This window comes from Hoplias malabaricus, chromosome 14 (assembly GCF_029633855.1).
Source record: "Hoplias malabaricus isolate fHopMal1 chromosome 14, fHopMal1.hap1, whole genome shotgun sequence".
Classification (NCBI taxonomy): Eukaryota; Metazoa; Chordata; class Actinopteri; order Characiformes; family Erythrinidae; genus Hoplias; species Hoplias malabaricus.
In genome coordinates, this window is record NC_089813.1 from 17492586 (window position 1) to 17514710 (window position 22125).

Consider the following 22125-nt stretch of genomic DNA (forward strand, 5'->3'; position numbering starts at 1 on the left):
TTACATTCTCAGATGTGACAACATGTGTATCTCTGTATGTGCGCATCTAAGCATGTGGGATACAGATGTCTGTAACCTGTAGATCAAGCCAGATTGTTGAAAGCAGACAGCAGCTGCCCTCCCACTGCAAAAGCGTGGAACACCAGCTCTTCAAAAGCCTGTACCCACAAGCCCTACAGCCTGCTGTCAGATACAACCTCATGCTGTTTCTATTTGCAAACTGCCAAACACACACACATACATACATATGTACACACGGCAGTCACACACACACACACACACTTAGCTATAGCCAGTTTCTGCTCCTACTGGACTGCATGGCTGACAGATAGTGTGCCCACTCTTTCTCATCATTTGTCACCATGATAAGTATGTTTGGCAGTAGTGAGTACAAAGGTTCAGTGCTGAGTCGCAACTGTATGCAAATACAGCCCATGGGTGACTGAAATACAGCGACTCAGAGGTTTGGAAATAGCAACAGGAAAGAGGCATGAAAAGGATACAGCGAGTGAAATCGTAAACCTCTGTCCAAGCCTTCACGCTCCATTTGATAGCACAACACTGCAGCACTTAACACTAGCGAGCAGATCATACCCCCCCCCACCCCACCCCTCTGTCAGAGCCGCTGTCATTATGGCCGATGAGATTTGCTGGGATTTCTTTGAGGGATACGACTCATTATTGGGGAGAGTTTAGCTTGGCTTGCTAGGCAAAGGGAAGGAGAACACAGAGTAAATCAGACCTAGGCTGTCTTTGCTGAAAGCCAGGATGCAGAACTGAGAGAGAGAGAGAGAGAGAGAGAGAGAGAGAGAGAGACAGAGAGACAGAGAGAGAGAGACACAGAGAGAGAGAGAGAGCCTTTGTCACATCCTGAGTTGGCCTAGAAGCTCTATATCCAATCTCTGCCAACATGCTGTTCACTGAAAGACAAACTGATATGGAAGATCACACCAACATATCATGTATGTCTAAATAAATAAATAAAATAAAATAAATTAAATTAAATAATATAAAAGTTACTAGACAAAGCAAAAATGCAATGCCTGTCCTAATGCCTGTATTTTGTAAAGATATAAGTCTCTTATTTATTTATTTAGGAACAATATTCAAAATTCATAGAATCTAAAAAATAAAATAAAATAAAATAAAATTCAGATACTAGGTACTTGACTCTATATTAGCACAATATTATGAACACAGTTTGAAACTAGAAAATGTTGACTACGCACAGAAAGCTAGAGGGCAGCAAGCAAAGGAACACTGGGTAGTATTTGTACCTTAAAATTACAGCTTCAAAATCATTGTGATGTTCCAAGGACCTGTAACGGAGAATAGAGCCTCTGTTGTTGCTACTCCAGGCTCAGCCCTGCAGAAACTTTGCTATGTAACAGCACAAAATCTTACCTAATGCTCTTATAAATAGCATAAGCATGATGTATCCATTAAACAAAAATGAATAAATAATCATATATATTTTTCAGAAACCATTATGTCATTTTTGGGCCAATGACTGTTTCACATTTAGATATAAGAAATAAAATCTACATTTAAATTGGTTTGCAGGATTGTGGCTGCTACAGATATAAAAATATTTCCGCATTAATAATAACTCTAACCTTTTCTCAGTGAAAACAAAAAAAAAAACCTGTGAACATTCTTCAGCCTAAGATAAAAACACCTAAAAATGATGAATTGGTGGTGATGTGTTAGTGCATGTTGTACTGGTATGAGTGGATCAGACACAGCAGTGTTACTGGAGCTTTTAAACATCTTAATATCACTGCTGGACTGAGAATAACCCACACATCAAAAAAAAAAAAAAAAAAAAAAAAAAAAAAACACACAGGAAGAAAAACATGACATCAAGCTAGTTACAATTGTCAGCGCGCTGCTTAGCATGCAGATGGAGGTGTTATTTGGGCGCTGGAGCACTAGGGCTGAGGCCGCAGGTGGTTTGGCACAGTGTCCTGTCCCTTCTGAGCTCAGACTGAGAGAACTTGGGGCCAGCATACAGTGTCAGAGAGTTAGGCCTGACCAATATGGTCTGGTCAATAATATTGGATAATATTAAAAAATATAGATATTTGATCAAGTGTTCACTGTGACACACAGGAGTCCAACACACACTGAGAAACTTTTAATTACCATAATACAAATAATAATAATTGACATTATTATTATTATTATCATTATTATCATTATTATTTTTATTAAAAGAACAAAAATATCGTCTGTCTCCAAAGAAAAACATGTATCTCCATTTTTGATTATTTTTAGTTTACTACATCATTTGAACACAGCAGACAACCTGGACCAATGGACCAATAGCAATGATCCAAAATTACTTGAAATAAAATCCTAAAAAATTAAGATGTATTTTTTTCTTCTCCTAAAAAGCTACTGTTTTTTTTATTATTTTGCACTGCAACAACATATATAAAACAAATCCAAACCTAAATTTTAGCATAAGTGTTTTATGCTAGCACACAAACATATTTGAAAGTTCTCATTTAATAACTTCCAATACAACATAATCAAAGAGTAACTATAAATATTGGATGCTATAGTGTTTCATTTTTCATAATTAAAGTACCCAGCTCCTTAAAATCACTACAGCTAACATGAAATCTTCAAAATGTTGGTCGGCCTCTACATGTGAGGAGCCTGAGAGGAGCCTGCACGCAGTATGCCGGCCGCCTGGGTCACGGCACCAGTGCCTCTCCAGCTGAGCTCACAGTGTCACAAGCCAGCTCTGGTTTCATGTTCAGGGGGCCTGAGGTCAGTACGATACTCCCCAACTAACGGGGGTCTACTCTTTTACGCCTGACAACAGACAGACGCCCACCTCCGAGCGTCTAACTCACTCGGCAGAAAGAACAACAAGAGTAGGACAGCCTTGCAGAGGGGAGATGGATCGGTCTGAGGTGTAGCAGCACAAGTTTAAATGCGAGGCTTGTTCTGTGTTAAATAAAAAAGTATGATTTTTTTAAATATGGTCTAAAGGCGATGGATGTTTATTACCCTGTGTGGGAGGTGTTATTTATTAGACCTTTATCTAAGGAATGATTAAAAAAAACATTTTAATCACTTCCAAATAAAAATCATCCAAGAATTGCTCATATAACAAGCTTTTAAACCCCAGTACTGTTTTAAGATATTCCAATAGCTGCAATTTTAGTTAGTGGCTCAATGAATGAACTGAAAGCCAAGTAGCATGATAAGCTTGTCACAGTTTTGTGCTGCCTGCCTTAGCCATATATGAGATATGCTTGACCAGTTTGGGGGAAAGAATTCTCTCAAAAATAATACACACATCCATAGATAAAAACAAGCAAGCCTACTTTTGCCAGACTGCCATTGGGTTTGTCAACAGCAGGGAGGTACTTTCCAAAATACATTCCCTGTTTATTAGAGGTCCTTGAGAAGCTTTGATGCTTTGTATCAATGTCTTGGTTTTTATTTTATGTGATATTGTATTACAGCAAAATGTAGAGTAGAGCTAAATGTAGAGTGGAACCGCTTCAAAAAAAGAAAAAAAAAGCAAATCTCAACTTCATCCTCTTTTCTATAACAATTCTCAATACTGGGGTGGAGTTTGAATACGGTCGTGAGCCGGTTTCCACAAGTATATCTGTGCAGGCAGGAGACCATCAAGTGGGAGGGACATACACAGTAAGTAGGGTTAAAACACCTGGATGTTGTTCTCACTCCACCCAAAATAACGAGGACTCATTGGTTCATGACTTGCCAATGAGAATGACCTGTAGAATGTTCTTTTAGAGAATACAAGTCCATTCTTTGTGTTCTTGGTACTGAGAAACAGCCCAGGAACACACATTGACTTAGCTCTCCTGTCTGCAACTGTGGTAAGAGCCAGGTACTGCATATGTGCATTTATACAAAGTTCCACTTTTATATATATAAAATAAATAAATAAATAAAATTTAAAAATATATATAAACAGTCAAGGAAATACTATATCACCTAAGTGCAAACCGGTTTAGCATTATTTAAGGATAAATGCAATAAGTTGCTGATGTACCACAAGGAACATCACCTGCTAACTGAAGTTATGTTTGACTGAAGCGTTCCTTATGTATATATGTGATAAATTATCATCTGATACTTAATTTTATTCATTTCTTCAGTTATATTGTTCTGCAATCAAAGTCATAAATAAGAAGAGATCATTTTCGACAGCAAAGAAATATTAATAGGTTTAATTCATGTTCTACGCCTCACTGTCGTACGTATATGAGTCTTCATTAGCAAGTCATTACAATATAAATCAAGATCCGGGGTTATTCCGTTTGGAGAAGCTTCAATATCTCATCCTTTCAAGCAGCGTGTTCCTGAGACATGCGGATCATTTTGCAGTATTCACAAGTACTGGAATTTCCCAGGAAGATGTATTGTGGCTGTTTTCAGAGAAATATTAGCCACCAGCCAGGAGGGAGGACAGTATGATGGGGAGGAGCAGAGAGAGAGAGAGAGAAACAGAGAGAGTGAGCCTGATCACTACCATTCTTCAAAGCATTGGATTTCTTTCTTTCTTCCACCCTTCCCTCTCTACTTTCTTATTAATTTTTTTTTAGTTTTTCCTTCCTGGCTTCTACTTTCTTCACTGCATCTGTATGTTTTCTCTTATTTCTTTATTTATTTTCTATTTCACTTTAATCTCTTTTACCTTTTTGTCCTTTTGTTCTATCCTCATTTTCCTTGTCTTATCTTTCCTTTCTTCGGCTTTTCCTTGTTTCTTTATTGCATTGGTTTTAGTTGTTCTTTTACCATGGCATTTCGTTTCCTGTCTCTACTCCTGTCTGCTTGCCTTCCATCCTTGTATTCCTTATCTGTTAATCCAGAATTTCTTCATTGTAACATGGTCTGTGATTTACAAAAAAAAAAAAAAAAAAAAGCACACACTGACATCACACATCACACACACTTTAGCCAACATGGCCCTACAAAAAACAAGATCAGTTAACTTGAGGAATACTTCCATTTACTGGGAAAATGAAAAATTCTGCGTTCCTATCAATCCTATGATCTCACACTTGTATCAAATTATCTCTGACTGGCCCTGTCTCTTTAGCTCTTCCAAATCTGTGGCCAAGCGCTTGGGAAAAGCCAAACATCTGTATTGTTGTAAGGCCACTCATCACTGGCGTACGGCCTCCTCTCTCCTCCCTCTCCAACTCATCCTTCTCCCCTCCTTCCCTCACACTGCCTCCTGTCGACTCCTCCACTGCTCCTAACCTCTCTATCTTCCAAATATTTCCCCTCACCGCTTTTTGAAGCCGCCATGGGTCGGCTGACCTCCAGTACAAATCATTTTAGGTGCTTGCGGGGGGGCTCTCTGACCCACGGCGACTGGGAGACACTGAAAGGCGATCTGCTTCGTTTCGCACTCGCGTTTGTTTTTCCAGGCCCAGTCAGCAATGGGCTGATCAGCTGCTATCTTCAAACCCCACCTAGAAAGGGACAGAAAGGCTGGGGTTGGAGTTTTTTTTTTTTTGGGGGGGGGGGGGGGGGGGTCGAAGGGTTTTTGCAGACTTAAACTTTGTCCTTTCAGTTTATCTAAACCACCCCCCCTGAACTGCCCACAGGCCCTGAAGGGAAGGAGGCATAGTTAGAGTTCTTGACGGCCTGCTGAGGTCGGGGTTCAGGATTTGGCCCCGGATACACACACGCTGAGAACTGACGCTGCTGTACTGATGGACAGCATAGCTTTTCCTAGCACCTCTCAGACATGTCTGATCCTCAATATTAATAGGAAGTATTATGTGTCTGGACTTGTTCAGATGTCACTCAGAAGATAATCTAGAAGACCAAAACATAATGGGAGGCCAAAAGAGACAGGGTCAAGCGGTTGACACGAACGAGTGTGATGCAGTTTAGAACACACGTCATTAACAACCCCTGACACTCCTCAAAGAAGCAAAATGTAATATGCATATATAAGGTGCACAAACATGTTTTAAATTGTTAAATATAAAAGTAACACTAGGTAGTATTTCTTTTTTTTACCTTAAAATTACAGCTTTAAAATCACTGTGATGCTCCACTGACCTGTAACAGGAAAAGGAGACTCTAACATTGCTGCTCTGCGCTCAGCACTGCATAAACTGCACTATGTAAACCACCAGATCCCTCCCCATTTTCCTTGATTTCAGGAGAGTGCTGAAAAAAATGATTACACTCTGCAACTGTAGGAGAGTGGAGCCAAGAGCAAAAATATTTTGTTTAAAATTTTGCCTCGTTTTCCTTTAAGATTCTTATATAATACTGCGGGTCCAGTGTTTTGCAATGCTCTTCGAGAATAATTTTCGAATATGTAAATGTTACTTACAATCAGTCCACTGGACCAAGTAGTAACCTGCTTGAACGTCTACTCTGGTGCATACACCAGGACCCAGCAGTGGGCAGTAATCAGATTGGTTTCAGTGCGCCTGATCTGCAGTCTAACAGACTTCCAACATGTTGAATGAGTAAATAAAGAGCAGTGGGGAGCTCCTGCTGGAGAAAGATTGCCTCCAGGAAAGACAGGGTGCAGCACAGTGGAGGCTAAGCCCAGGAGATGGAGAGCTGAGTGGGCACAAAAGACAGCAGTGGGGTCTCCAGGAACTGGTGGAGCTTATTTATTGCAGTCAAGGCCACTGCTCCTCCCAGGCCGTTTAAATGTGGACAAACAAACGTTCACACACACTGCTGATAATGATAGGCTTAATTACATTAAATCTAAATAGCCTTCATTTTACACGGCAGCTGACACAATTCAAATACAAATGCTAATTAAACCGGGGCAGTAAAAAAAAAAAAAAAAAATATATATATATATATATATAAATATATATATATATATATATGACAAAATACATATATGGAGTACATATGCATATATGCATTTTACACACTGCACAACTATATTTAATAACTGTTTAAATAGGGAGAACACATTGATCTCTATGAGCTTGCGTGTGTGTGTGGAAGGGGATTGGGGATTGTGGGGGTGGTGTGTGTGTGTGTGTGTGTGTGTGTGTGTGTGTGTGTGTGTGTGTGTGTCTCATAAGATCTCTCATGCTCACTTGGCTGTGAGAGAGGGCTCAGAAGGCAGTCAGTACTAGTGCCATTCCAGAACACTGTCCCGTTCCGCCCCATTCAAGCCTCTTTTCTCCCCCCGACACGAATAAAGGGATTAGAGCACACAGCTTCCGCCAGACCCTCCATTCAGTACAAAGCAGCCCAGAGATTACCAAAGCAGCCTAGGATACAGGACTGATCTCTGCCACTCACACCAGTCACTTCTACTGCTGCAGAGAGAGAGACTAATCTCATTACAATATGGGGGGGGGTGAGAGAGAGAGAGAGAGTAATACATATCATCACTGCCCAAAAAAACCTGTATCTCCATTTTTGTTGATTATTAGTTACTACATCCTGTAAACACAACACTGTGTGAAAATGAAATGTCATGATGAATGGATCAACAGAAATTATCCAAAATATTTAGAATAAAATAACTTTTCATTGACTTTCATTGAATGATTTTGAGAGAGAGAGAGCGCATGAGAGAAGAAAAAAGAATCTGAAGGAGGACGTAAAAACTATAAAAATGAATACTGACTTTCAAACTTGTCAAACTTTGACTGGGAGACACTGAAAGGCTAATAATTTAATTTTAATTTAATTCAATTTTCAAATTCATTAAATTTCAAATTTCAAAATTCAATGTCACAGATGGACAATCATTTTTCACAATTCAAACCTACACAAAAGAGGTTTTAAAAATGTCAAATATGTCATTAAAAAAAATCCCAATTTACACGGCACTATTTTCTAGAGTTCAATACTGCAAGTAATTTTTGGTGCGAAATGCGCCATTTCAACTTTTTCAAGCATGGGTCTATAAGCAAACCTTCGATGGACTGTTAAGTACATGCTGAGGATGCCACAGGCTGGTGATGAAGTGAGCCTCCTGCTCTGGAGCTAAATTCAAACCCATGATCATATCTGCATGTGCTGGTAGAATGTGGGAAGAGGTCACTAGAGCCGGTCTGGACCAGGCTGCACAACCCTGGCATCATCTGACACCTCCACACAAGATCTTTCCAACATCTGCGTGAAAAGCCCAGTCACAGCAGACACATGCTGGAGGCCAGGGCAGCTGCGCTGGAGCAGTCGGAGCAGGCACTGGAGCAGCTAGGCTGGGGCTCACTTACTAGACACCCTGCAAATTCTACAGCACCTTTCCAGATGAACTCTTGGAAGGTAAACATGGTCATATGAGGACATGATAGAAAAGAAAAATACTCTAGTCCGCTTTGTCAAAGTATCTGTATAAAAACCTCAATGCCAGATATCCATGATTCCTGTTTATTTAAGGAACTTTTTCATAGCATCTGTTTATTCAAGTCAAGTCAAGTCAAGTAAAGTAATTTTAAGGCCTACACACTGCAAATAAAATACCAAATCACTTTTGCTTATTAATATATACTATAAATATTGTAGCTGTGCTTCTGAAATCGTAAAACGTATCCTACAATATTTATCCTGCATATGCTTTTTCAGGAGGACAGATCATAATTTGTAAGATTTCTGTTTTAATGAACACTAAGTGGTGTTTTGGACGTAAAAAAAATTACTGTGATATAGCGATATCATATTGTAACATGTTTACCCAATGACATCATGCAATTAACCATAATATGGCATATGTTCTTTACATGAGTGGTTTAGGCACAGTGAAGTATGGTGGAAAGTGGCTCTGAATGATTGAAATTACACTTGTAGTAAAATAAATACTTTTAATAAATAAAACCATTTAATAGTTTTAATATATAATACATATTCATTCATTCATTATCTGTAACCGCTTATCCAATTCAGGGTCGCGGTGGGTCCAGAGCCTACCTGGAATCATTGGGCGCAAGGCAGGAATACACCCTGGAGGGGGCGCCAGTCCTTCACAGGGCAACACAGACACACATTCACTCACACACTCACACCTAAGGACACTTTTTGAGTTGCCAATTCACCTACCAACGTGTGTTTTTGGACTGTGGGAGGAAACCGGAGCACCCGGAGGAAACCCGAGCACCCGGAGGAAACCCACACGAACACGGGGAGAACACACCAAACTCCTCACAGACAGTCACCCAGAGCGGGAACCGAACCCACAACCTCCAGGCCCCTGGAGCTGTGTGACTGCGACACTACCTGCTGCGCCACTGTGCCGCCCTGTTGCAATAGTGTGTTCTTGAAATTAATAAAAGTATTTTTCATTGTTTCATCATATCGCCAAGGATATCGTTATCGTGAAAATACCCTGAAATATTGTGATATTATTTTAGGGCTATATCGCCCACCCCTAAGTACAGGGTCACGGTGGGCCCGGAGCCTACCTGAAATCACTGGGCGCAAGGCGGGAACACATCCTGGAGGGGCCACCGGTCCATCACATGACACATGGCACACATTTAAGTAGCCAATCCACGTACCAACACCTGGAGCACCTGGAGGAAACCCATGGAGACATGGGGAAAACATGCCCAAATGCTCTATTTTATTGCAAAAACCATGATGGTATGACTTTCACTGTGCACTACACAGTGTGAAAGGAGATATTTCATTTTCGGTCTTTGAAAAAAAAATGGCAGACAGCATTGCACCTGAAGTTTATTAAGATGTGTGCTGTCATAGTAACAATTCACCATATCTTGCTAGTAAGAAATGGTGTAGTATGTTAATATCTTGTGTACTAGCCTTTTTAGTCAAATTTTAAAGGTTTGTACATGGACTGTATATTATTAGTGTGTAGCAGGTGTATAGAATCTATATAACCACAATTATGTATTATGCTCCCTTTCCTACAGGTACTGAAGATGTATCCTTCATGTTACAACTCGAGACATTTTGTAACCTGACTTTCCTGAGAGCTCGTCCTTAAATGTTCTGTACAATGCAAGGTTCTGTATATGATTCTTAAACATGATTCTTAATAGCACCAAAAATAGTACGCTATTGTTACTGTCTAGCACCAGTACAGGCTACTTCTGAAAAACCTTCACAAAATGTGTCAGACCTACCTTTTAACATATGTTCTTATCAAAACCAATGGTCATATTTTATTAAATAAATAAATAAAATAAAAAGATCAAATTACCTGGCTAAGTGAAGATTCTGTAATTAACGCAAACACCAAGGCAGCATTAAGCAGGTTGTGCAGAACGGTAAGCTAAATGCCTGCGGAACTGTTCATTTTTAATGCATATTTAATGCTCTTCATAGCACCTAGAGTAATATTAAGAATAACCAGTAATGTACTTAAAAGCAAAAGAATTCTCAGTATGCAAAGTCTTTTTATATTTGTAGCTCCTCCGTTAAACATCAACATGTATTACCTTCTCAAATGACAAGAAAAGCAGACGAACAAACAATACATGCTTTTATATTACTACATATATTCTAGGAGAAACGAGTCCACCACAGAGAATCCTCTCTTATACAATGTAGGTGGAATTCAGCAGAACACCATCTAACACCCCAGCCCCCATTCAAAATAACATCCCGTCAGGTCAAAGCATTAAGGCATGCTAGTCACGGGATGACAGATCATTGCATCATTTTAATGCTGCTGGGAGAGTCTGGGCTGATGTTGACACAGAACCTAATACTTCCGTGCAGAGGAACAGGCTGAGCTTCAGCCCTGCAGCCCAGAGGACGGCTCGGTAAGGGGCTAACCAACAGCCAGCCCTGAGCCAAGCAGCAGAACCAACACACTCCCATCACTTTCCTTAAGTCTGTCAAATCTTCATGCTCACTCAACCCAAGCCCTTCACACTCTTTTTTTTCTTTCCTTCAGGGCCTAGAGTATTTACAGAAAGCATCTGCTGCACTATATTCAATAAAAGTTTCAGCAGCATCAATTAGGACTATTATAGGCGGGCATTTGCTAAAGAAAAAACAATGGCGTTGGCAATGGACAGATAAAGATGTAATGAATAATAGTGTGAGTGAATGTGTGAGTGTGTGTCACCCTGTGAAGGACTGACGCCCCCTCCAGGGTGTGTTCCTGCCTTGCGCCCAGTGATTCCAGGTAGGCTCCGGACCCACCGCGACCCTGAACTGAGTAAGTGGTTACAGACAATGAATGAATGAACAAATGATGAATAATAGTTGCACCTATGTTAAGGAAGAGTAAAAAATGTATGTGATACCAGGCTGTCAACCTAAAATGTCAGCATTTTATTCAATTCCAACAAATGTATGTGATTTTTTTGTAATTCCAAATGTTTCTGTATCAATATCAGCTCATATTTACATAGAAACTATTAGACAATCAACATTTGTGAAGAATTATTCACACCTAATATTATTTATATATATTTATTTATTTCAAATATAATACAGATAAGAATCTGTGATTGGTTTGTTCTGTTAAATTTTCTTTAAACTGAAAAAAGTACAAAAACAATTCAATGTTTTCACTTGACAAATGACACTATTTTTTATATTTTAAAAAACTGATTTTAAAAAAAAGTGGTACAGAGGCATATTTACCACTGTGTTATATCACCTTTCCTTTTAATTACATTTGAAATAATTTGGGAACCGAGGATACAAAGTGCTGCCCTTTTGCAAGCAGATTTTTAGTTTTCTTGATACAAAACTTCAACTGCACAACACTTTATGGCCTCTGTTGTCTAATTCTTCTTTTCCTGATGCACCAAAGGAGATGGATCCAGACTGAAGGTACACTAGTCAAGGACATGCACACTCTGTAATGCATTGATTGTCTTGTTGAGATATACCCATGTACTTCCCAGGAAAAGGCATTGACTTAAAGCCAACTTATCTCTCCTAAATCCCAACACACACCTCCACATAAGTGGTACCTTAATACATATGCAAGGTGCCCCATACCATGATAGATGTGGGCTTTTGTACCTTTCACTGATAACAGTGTGACTGGTCCCAACTTTTCCAAAACAAGCAGAAGCATGGATTTATTTGACCACAGCATTTTTCCACCATTGACTGGACCGTCTGAGATGGGCTTGGATATAATGCAACCCGAAACTGTTATGAACACACAGCTGAGTTCTTTGAGTTTCTCCTTGCAAAAACGTTTCAGGTTGCATTTCTTGATGCAGCTGCAGGATGTGTGAAATGGCAATATTTTTTCAGATTATGTTCAAGCCCATGTGGCTCGGTGGTTTCTCATGAAATGCCATCTGAGGGCTCAGATGTCATGCACATTAACTAGTGGTTTCCAGCTTTGCATCAAAACTATTTTGATTTTTCTGGATTCCCTGAATCTTTTGAAAATTATGTAATGTAAATACTGAATTAACTAATTATCTTTTTTATTAAGATGGGTTCTTTTTTGACATTGGGCAACATTTTGGTGAGCAAGACCCGTATGTGATCGCAAAGATTGATCCATTAATAGATGCTATGTTTATACTGCTTAAAGTATGCTGTTTAAAATTATGTAACTTCAATATTCTGTCATTTTTTACTCCTATTTTACCCCATGCTAATATATAGTTTATTTATTTATTTATTTTTTGCAGTAGGTGTTCATATTTAAAATATATAACCATGTGGTTGGTCAGCCAATGTATTAGAAATATTTTCAATATTGTGAGTTAAATTAAGCTTCAAGATAATTAATAAATCACAGTTAAATGTTTTGTAGCATTTTACGGAAAATGGGATTATTTATACCATTAAATGTCTGTTTATGAGTGTCTGTGTGACATCAATGTTTGTAATGGCGAAAGTACCTACTAGGCTTCATTAAAAATATTCAATAGGAGGGTGTGTCCACCATACATTGGAATATGTAAATCATGGTGCAGGATACAGAACAGCATGACAGAGCATGAGGTAGTAAAGGAATGATGGTAAAAAAAAAATACCAATGTGTTTTTAGCACCCGCTGCTTCCTAGTGATTCAGTAGGATCCATAGCCCTGGAGTCCAACAACCATACACAGCCAGCCTAAATTCACCTTCGTCAGCGCTAGCGCCACATCCCATGTGACGAGCAGGGTAAATTAAAAAACAACACATGGCAAAAGGACACTCCCTCAGCGTTAAAAAAACACCCATCAGCACAACAGGGAACACATCCACAACTTCCTACTCATGGCAAAATTGCTTCTGCAACAAAACAAAATGGACCAGCTTAGCTATCAACAGTCAGAACAGTACAGGAGAATGCTCCAACTCTGGTTGAAAATCAATTCATGACAGAAAAGAAAGTATACAATACTGACATGCCATAAGCCATGTCAGGGAAATCTCATACAAACCCAATGCTACAATAACAAAAACAGAAAGCTATGATTTCTAAATACACCTTGACTTGTATTTAAACATTTAAAAAACTGATGTTGCAATGAACATATAGCAATTCCTGCAACACATGCCAAAAAAGGACATGGGGCTATTGTAAACTAGAAACAATGAGAAATACTCCAAAAACCTCTTAAATTTGAGATATAATCATGCCTAGGCATGAAAGGAGAATTCAGGAAAAACAAAGTCCTTCCTAAGAATAGGTCTATGCCAACCACTTTTACTTATACAAGCATTACTGTCCTTTTTTAAATTGGGGTTTGTATATAGCTAATTTACATTTACATAATCATAATCAGTTATAATCATGATATGAATACAGATTATGGGATTTATCTCATATATCAGCAGCTGTGGATGAAACAACAAACACTGTGACACATGCACAGTGGCTGCATAAAGTGTGTGCATCTTGTTGTAGAAATAAGGAGCAACCCAAAGTCAGAATCACAACACATACTGCTCTGGGATAATATCCAAAGTCCCAGCATTGGATCAGAATTCTCTCCTGGGGTAACAAGCCTCTCAGCACGCGCGCGCGCACACACACATACACACAAAACACACTTATGGCCCCCCTGCTGAGGTCAGCAGATACCACCCAGGTGATTCTATACATGCTTATGTAGCACAACTAGCTGAGCGCCGCGTGTGTCAAATAGAACCAAATAGAACACAATAGAATAACTGATTTAAAGACATAACCTTGAAGATGCTGCCCAAAACAATTTAACTAAAACTTTTTAAGGAATATTAACAATGCCACTAAAATGAGAAATATAAAACCATTGTAAAACTAAAATTAAAAACCTGAGCTTTATAATTATTTTTTGTGGGGGGAAAAATTAAATAATATTTTACACATCAGTAAGTTTTGTAACGATTGAACGTCTTTGTATTACTGTCCAGACACTTCCGGTTTTTTTTTTTTTTTTTTTTTTTGGTTGTGCCCGGAATTAAACCTTATGACCTTTTTTCCCCCCACATATTTTCGTTGCCACACACCTAACAGGTGAAATGAAATGTGACAAGAAGGAGTAATCGATCGTTTCATTATCCGACTTAATGAAGTCCGAATAGAAATAGTAATAATAATAATAATAATAATAATAATAATACATAACATCATTTTGAATATAAATAATAAGGAGAAAGCTATTTGTGTGAAATAAAGAAAATGTCGTTATTGATATTATTATATTTATTCTTGTCGTCGCTCTTGAAAAATAACAATAGAAGAGTAAGAAAATTATTATTATGACTGTGATTATTGTTGTTGTTCATCTTATTTTCGTCTACTTCTTCTTGTTAATTTTATATTATTATTATTATTATTATTATTATAAAAGTATAATCATCATTATTATTATATCCGTCAACATCGTTTAATAATATTTCTAACTCCAATAGGTGATCCGTTACACATTAAATGTGTGTCATGAGCCTTAAAGTCAATCCTTAATTTACACGATTAGACTCACGTTGCCCGGAATTACTGACGGGGCTGCAATTTGGGTCTGAAAACATGCCGTAAATCTGCGCGGGACGCTGCCGGAGAGGAGAGGGAAGGAAAGAAGAAGAGAGGAACTCAGAAAGGTGTGAATATGAAGCTAATGCGCTACTTTGATTTATGTCTGTAATGATTGCAGCGCATGAATCAATCGATGTTGGGATGTGATTAGGCAGAGATCCAGCCGCACGGCCGTTAGCTCTCCGCCCTGAGCCACAGGCGCTCAGCTCTGACAACTACAACCTAAATGAATGTCATAAAAGTCCAAAAGGTGCCAATTACATTTCTAAGTAGGCCATCAGTGCGATCAAACAAATAAATGCGCTGCTGAAGGGGGAGTTTGTGTAAAGGTAAGCTCTCTCTCTCTCACACACACACACAAAATCGCTCTGAAACAACGCCTGTTTGAAGCCGTGTACAGCGCTACAAGTGCATTGTGTGCACAGATTTGAGGGGAAAAAAAGCACAGGACACCGTTAATACAGCAATCATAATTCTGACAAAACAAATGGGATCATTTACGCAGTTTTCGTAAACATCCTCGACAATGTTTAAGTATAAAATTGTTGCCTAATATCTTTAAATAGTCGGCCCGCCTTTGCTGTAAAAAGAATATTTATTTCTTTTATAATTCTACTTGCACTAGGGTTCATGCTCAGGCAAGCGTGACACACACACCTACACACACACACACACACAGGCGCGCGCAGGCACGCACACACAGGTACGTCCTCTAGCCATTTTCCGCGTAAGTGATCATCTCAAATTAAAAACACTAACACTACAAATAAAATACAAATTAGAAAGGAATGTCCATTTGGAAAATCCAAAGTATTCGTTGGTTCTTTATCTCTGCTTTTCCACACACACACACACACACACACACACACACGAGTACACTGCATTAAATAATCGCCATCGACGGCCATTATTGTGAATGTATCTGGCCTGCTAGTATCTCCAGAGTCTCAGCTGGAACTCTCATTTGCTCTGCTTACGCTCAGCTAAGGCCTGCTGGGGTGAAGAATAGCCGAGTGTGAAAGGGACACATCTCAAAGTCTGCTGCGTTTATTTAATGAGCGCAATGCCTTTACATACTAACGATTACATACCAGCATCTTCCACTAACAGCAACAACAGAGAGATAAGAGTGAATACGGAGCATATGAAATGGAGCACCGTATTAAAATACATACACAGACACACACACACACCTACATACCCATCAGGATGAAACCACACATTCTAAAATGAGAAATAGCAAACAGCCTACAGTTACGAGAAATATGCTGCTCAATATAGTGCAGACATATTGGACCACTTCGACAACAATATAATTCGTGACGTAGGTAACTGTTAAACGTTTATTGATTGTTAGACTACTGCACGATTACCTAGATGTTTCCCAGCAAATAATATATTTTCGAGAGGAAAAAATATACCTAAAAACCACATACAGTTACCGAACTTAAATAAATCACCAATTCGTTTATATCAAAACAATAAATATATACACAATAATCACAATCACCGGTTTTTCTATTTACTCCTACCCCTAATGTAAACCATAAAATGTAAAAAATAGGCCTAACCAATATTTGCTGTTAATATTTGACCGATGTGAAGAAAATAACGCTGCCCAAAAACATTAACGGTCCTCTGCGGACTCAATAAGCCTCTGTAACTCTTTGACCATTGCTGACCATACCGATGACAGGTGGTCAACCACTCCCCAGAACAGCGAAGGACCTAACGAGGCCTTCACTTTTTAAAACCAAACATTCCGCCGGTAACTTGCTCTGCGCATGCCTAAAATAAATACAGCCCAAACGCGAACAAAATCCGTTAAAATAAAAAATAAAAACAATTTAAAAAACCCACAAATATTCAAATACATAGAAGCCACATGTTTCCTGTACGTTTGCATATATAATCGTACTCCAAATGACAAAAACTAAAGCTCAGTCATGTATAAAATGAGTCTTATTCGAAACATGACCAAATAGTAGCTGGGTCATTTTGGGAGGAGGGCTCTCCACGTTGGATGTAAATGGTGGTCAGTGAATTGAAACCACAAACCGAGCCCCAGCAGCATTTTGTATGAAGGGATGAAGGGGTGTTTGTGTGTGTGGTAAAGACTTCGGAGAAGCATTGCTCTTACTGTTGGTAGTCGTGTTTACAGTAGAGTTTTCTCTCGCGAAGGTAGCAGCTGGTGGTGAGGGGCTGCTGACAAACTGCGCACTGCAGACACTCCTCGTGCCACGAGGACTCGTTCACACGCATGAGGAAGCGGTCGGATATGGGCCGCTGGCAGCCTTCACACACCGCCTGATGATGATGATGATGATGACACTCCGACCCTGTAAACACACACAAACACACCCCCACGCAGAGAGCTCACCGTTACATGGACTTCCAAAACCGTACATCAGCAACCAAGCCATTACAAAAACAAGACCCAAAAAAAGCATTTTTTAAATGTTATAACAAATCATATTTTATTTTTCAACACATTTTAATTGTATAATTAAAAAAACTCATTCTACAAATATTAAATTATTAAATTGGTTAAATGTTGAAACTTCAACGGTTAGTTCCTCCAGTAAATCATTTTTAAATGGTCCACATTTCACAGCACATTACAGACACAATATTGTTAAGGCATTCACTACTGTTCAATGACTGGTCAGTGTAAAGGATGCCTGATGTTTGGATAAAGTTCTCCACAGTCAATTACCCGGATATTAAACCCGGATAACTCACAGGTATGACTTACTGGTACACAGCCTATCCACCAGAGTTAAATTAACAGTAATATTAGAGTGCTAATAAACTTTAACAATCTTTAAAACCTTCAGGGTCAATTTAAGACTAAAGTTGGTTATTTAACACTGTAAATTTGCTGTGTAACGGTTCGTGTAAAGTACTGGTACGCTCATGTTTTCAGTCAAATCGGCCTTCGTTTGGCATGCGTATGATGGTGTAGCGCGTGACATGGGACGCTAAGGCACATTTCCTATGACAGCTTTTTTTAGACTATAAATAATAACCTTTTCTTATGCAAAAAAAGCCCTGCAGCGGCTCGGAGAGCCCTTACCCAGCATGACTCCGAGGGCAGTCTGGCCGGTCCGTAGCGGGTGCTCTTCGATTTTGATGCCGTCCAGCATGTCTGAACACCGGGAGCTCCTTCCCGCGCACAGGCGCCTCTGCAGGGACACAGGACCTGTTGCAATGTCCACAAGAAGAGTGCGTTCGTCAGCCACGCTCTCGTTTCAAATGCCCACACTAAAGCCCATAAACATCAGCAGCATCAGCTGACAGCAAACACACTCGAACTCTGAAACACGGCCCTGTTTACGCCCTCTTTGCAAACTTCTCGCTGCTGCTGTCAGCTCGAGGGGCTTCTTCGCCTTCAAGAACCCGAGGCGTTTTGGCAGAGAGAGAGAGAGAGAGAGAGAGAGAGAGAGAGAGAGAGAGAGAGAGGAGAGAAGAGAAAGAAAGAGCTGCAAAAGTTGACCAATCACCTGCTAATGAGGAGGCTGGAGAGTGCTCTGGTATTTGGTTTGTTTGGATTTTTTTGTCTATTAGTTTCTCTCTCTGCACGGCGCTAAAGTTTGTATCCGGGCCGTTGTAGTGTTAAAGCAGCAGAGCAAGGTCCTCCCCCTGAAGCCAGCGCAGAAACACGCGGCAGAAACCAACGAGAAAACCCAGTAAAAATCCACAGCAGTGAGACTGAGATGTCACGGTGTTGAGTGGTAAATGAGTGTGCCATTGAGATCCGCGGCGTTCACGAAAGCCCTAAGCCTGAGAGGAGCTGAGGGAAAAGCCCCCTCCTCCTCCTCCCCCTCTCCTCTTACTGCCCGCCTTCACTCCCGAGTGCAAACGCGCTGCTATTGGTGCAGAGCCGCTGTCCTCAACGCAGAGAGCACGAGTCTCCGTCCGAGAGAGACAAACACACACACACACACACACACACACACACACACACACACTGAGCGAGAGAGAGAGACGAGGACGTGAAATGGTAAAAAAAAGGAATACAGAGGAGAGTGGGACAGAACAAGGAGCTAACGGCAGGAAAGAAAAAAATGGGAGGGAGTAAAAAAAAGGCAATAAGAAATAGAAACAAGGAAATATAAAGAAAATGAGGACGAAATAACCAACAAAAAGGAAAGGGAGTACAGAGAAAAGAAGAATATAATTAGAAAGTAATGTGTAGATGGAAAAGGCAAAGAAAAATAATGTTAGAAAAAAATGCAAAAGAGCATTAAAGAAAAAAAAAACGGATGAAGGAAAACAAATAATGAAATGAGTTAAAAACAGGAAAAAGCGAGTAAAGTAAGCAAGAAGGTAAGAAAGAAAATCGAGGTGAGGTCGGAAGCCGGTTAAAATTACGAGCGAGTTCAGTTAAAGATGCCTTTAGAACCTCTTTCATACACCCCGGGGAATGTGAACATTTAGGCTCAAAAACTACATAGACACGTTTTAAACGGGGGAATACATACAGCTCTGAGAAAAATTATTTATTATTCATCAGGCTTAGGACGAATTCAGATGAATATTTATTGTTTAAATTAACATTTTGAGTATTATTATTATTATTATTATTATTATTATATTTAGCAGGAATTTTTGTCATTTTTTGGTGATAATTTCCTTATTATTATTATTATTACTTATTTTCTAATTTAAAAAAAAATGCAAGAGATAGATTTGGTCTGATTTTCACCTGATGTAAAATATTGCTTTTGATTTGAAGCAATAACTGTTTCAGTCAAAACATTTATGTTTGTTTAAAAATAAATTATATATGTGTGTGTGATTATTATTTAATTCTAGTTGTGTACGAATAGCTTTCGATGGAGACGGTCTGAGAGCGGGATGAATGGTCTGCATCGTTGCAGTGTGTTGTGCGAAGCTCTGGAGCTCGGAGCTTTGATATGATTCAGTGGAGCATCGTGGCCGCGCCGCTTTCAGCTTTTGTGTCCGTCAGGAAGACTCGAACTTTCTGACCCGCGTCCCCTGCACCTGGCGATCAGTACAGATAAGAGTATAGCTGCTGGACGATGGTCTGAAAGAGGGGGCGATGCTCTCAAATTTGTATTATATATATATATATATATATAAACGAAAGCAATTTGATATCAAAGCTGCTGATTTGTATGTGATGTTATTATAAGATGTTATTTTAACATTAATAGCATATGTTGTCTGTTAAACGAGAAATATCATGGCTGCAAAATAAATAAGAATATATATAAATAAACAGAGATTAAAAATAAATACATAAATAAAGAAATAAAAAAGTGTTCCAAATACAACTCAAAACAGAGATGGAAATTATCTGCTGCATCGATTATTTTGGTCTGCACTAATGATGGGGGTCCATATGGCGGAGCGCTTGTGTACTTACTGCTTCAAGTTTTTATTCATTTCACGTGTCTTTGGCTGTCGCTGAGATTCACTGCCTCAAGAGGCTTGTGTGTGTTTGGGGGGGGGGGGGGCAATGGGGGTTCCCTCTTTACGCAAAAGCACTTCCTCAATTATTTTAGATAACGAGCCGTTGTCGAGCTTCTATAAGCACACACTGTCCAACATAGTGGTCATCGTTACCTTGGGCTATTTGCGTAATTGGGAAATATCACCTTGGCCTTGTAGGAAAACAAACACACACACACACACCTTTCGCAACCCGGTTCTTTTCGCTGGAAATGTAAAATGTAGAATTCTCAATTAGAGCTCTTTTCTAGCCTTCATACAATTACCCACGGATACTAGGTTATGCACCTTTATTAAACTCCCACCCACCCTCACTCCACACATACACACACACATATTAGAAAAGCACAACAACACTCCAGTTCACATTTTAACATCCACAGGCCACTGCACCTCAGCAACTAAATTCCTCTCAACGCGCTTCTCCTATGACGCTCAGCTGATAATGCAATTGTCTTCGGTAGACTCCAGTAGTCACAAATACAATCCAGTAAACTCCAACAGTCTCCAGTCGAGCGAGCTTTGCTATCAGCTGGAGCCCGACTGAACCAAGCGTATAAAAAGGGAAGTAAGTGGAGGTGGAGAGAGAGAGATAGAGAGAGAGTGAATGAAGGCCTATTCTAGACTTAATTAGACGGCGTTATTTATCGCCCGGTGAATAAATCCAGCGGCTGAAATGTCCAAGAAGGCAAATAAATTCAGAGTCTGACCAAACCCAAGCTGTCATCGAGCGCCGCGCGCTGTGTTTGCGAAGCTTAACGGAGTCCAGTGGCTTCAACCGTTTATTGCGTTAACGTGTGTTTTTTGGACGGGCGCGGCAGACAGCCTTCACGTAGAGGCACAAAGCTGAAGGCGGGCACTGTAATCCATATTTATTTCTAAATATTTATTAGAGGATACAGTACGAACAGGACAAGCCTTTGATTTTGAATATATATATATACTTTTAACAGTAAATACATTTTGATAGACAAATAAATAAATAAATATTTAAAATGGCATACGGTAGTATAGAGTAGCGTTGTGGGCTTATCGTAGAGTTAGCAAAAGTGCTAATTAACAGGAACATCAATAGTCAAATTGTGCGTGAAAATAGGTTAAAGATGTTCACAGTGATCATTTAATACGTCACGGAACAATTAATAAAAATAATGAGTGATATCTTTGTATACATTCAAACAGTTAATATAGTAGACATGTTCGAAAATATTTTAATTATTATAATTATTGTTTATACTATTGTTATAATTATTATTGTAAAATACTATTGCTACAACTATTATTATTATTATTTCTACGGCTACTGACAATAATGTTAATAATAAAAAATAATGCATTTAATATATTTTTAAAATAATAATAATAATAAACAAATCCAACCTATTCACCGTGTATAAACGTAGGCGCAGATCATAATTAATAAACAGATAATAAACTAGGCATTATTAATATCGGCTAAATCCCATGACTGACAGTGGTATGTAACAGAGAGCTGGGTTACCTCGCTGTCATGGGTTCGCTGCCTCTTCTTTCTAATGCGCGTGTGGAGCACCACGGCTCTCCATTACCTACCGTTCCACGCTGCGTTCGGACAGAGGCGCACTCCAGCGGTTACATCTGGAACTGCACCTGAATCAGAACAAAAAAGCCGACGATATCCAGCGTTTTACAACACCGTGATGGACCGAGCGTAATAAGGGATAGCAAGAGCCAAACAGCCATGACCCTGAGTACATTCAGAACGTATAGCTC

The 22125-nt window shown here is 39.4% G+C and overlaps 1 protein-coding gene across 2 annotated transcripts in view; it reads right to left on the reverse strand.

Moving 5' to 3' along the window:
- The window catches only part of lmx1bb (LIM homeobox transcription factor 1, beta b), a 78664-nt gene extending 56762 nt beyond the window's left edge, over positions 1-21902 (reverse strand). Inside the window, exons 1-3 of one of the 2 annotated variants that reach the window (XM_066644572.1) lie at positions 21875-21902; positions 17972-18097; positions 17036-17234 (exon numbers count right to left, since the gene is read on the reverse strand). In XM_066644572.1, the coding sequence (XP_066500669.1) occupies positions 17036-17234; positions 17972-18041 (269 nt within the window). In that variant the 5' untranslated portion in view covers positions 18042-18097; positions 21875-21902. Of the gene's footprint in view, positions 1-17035; positions 17235-17971; positions 18098-18398; positions 18503-21874 lie in introns of those variants that run through there. The other variant, XM_066644573.1, reaches the window with a different exon arrangement.
- Positions 21903-22125: the final 223 nt, after the last annotated feature.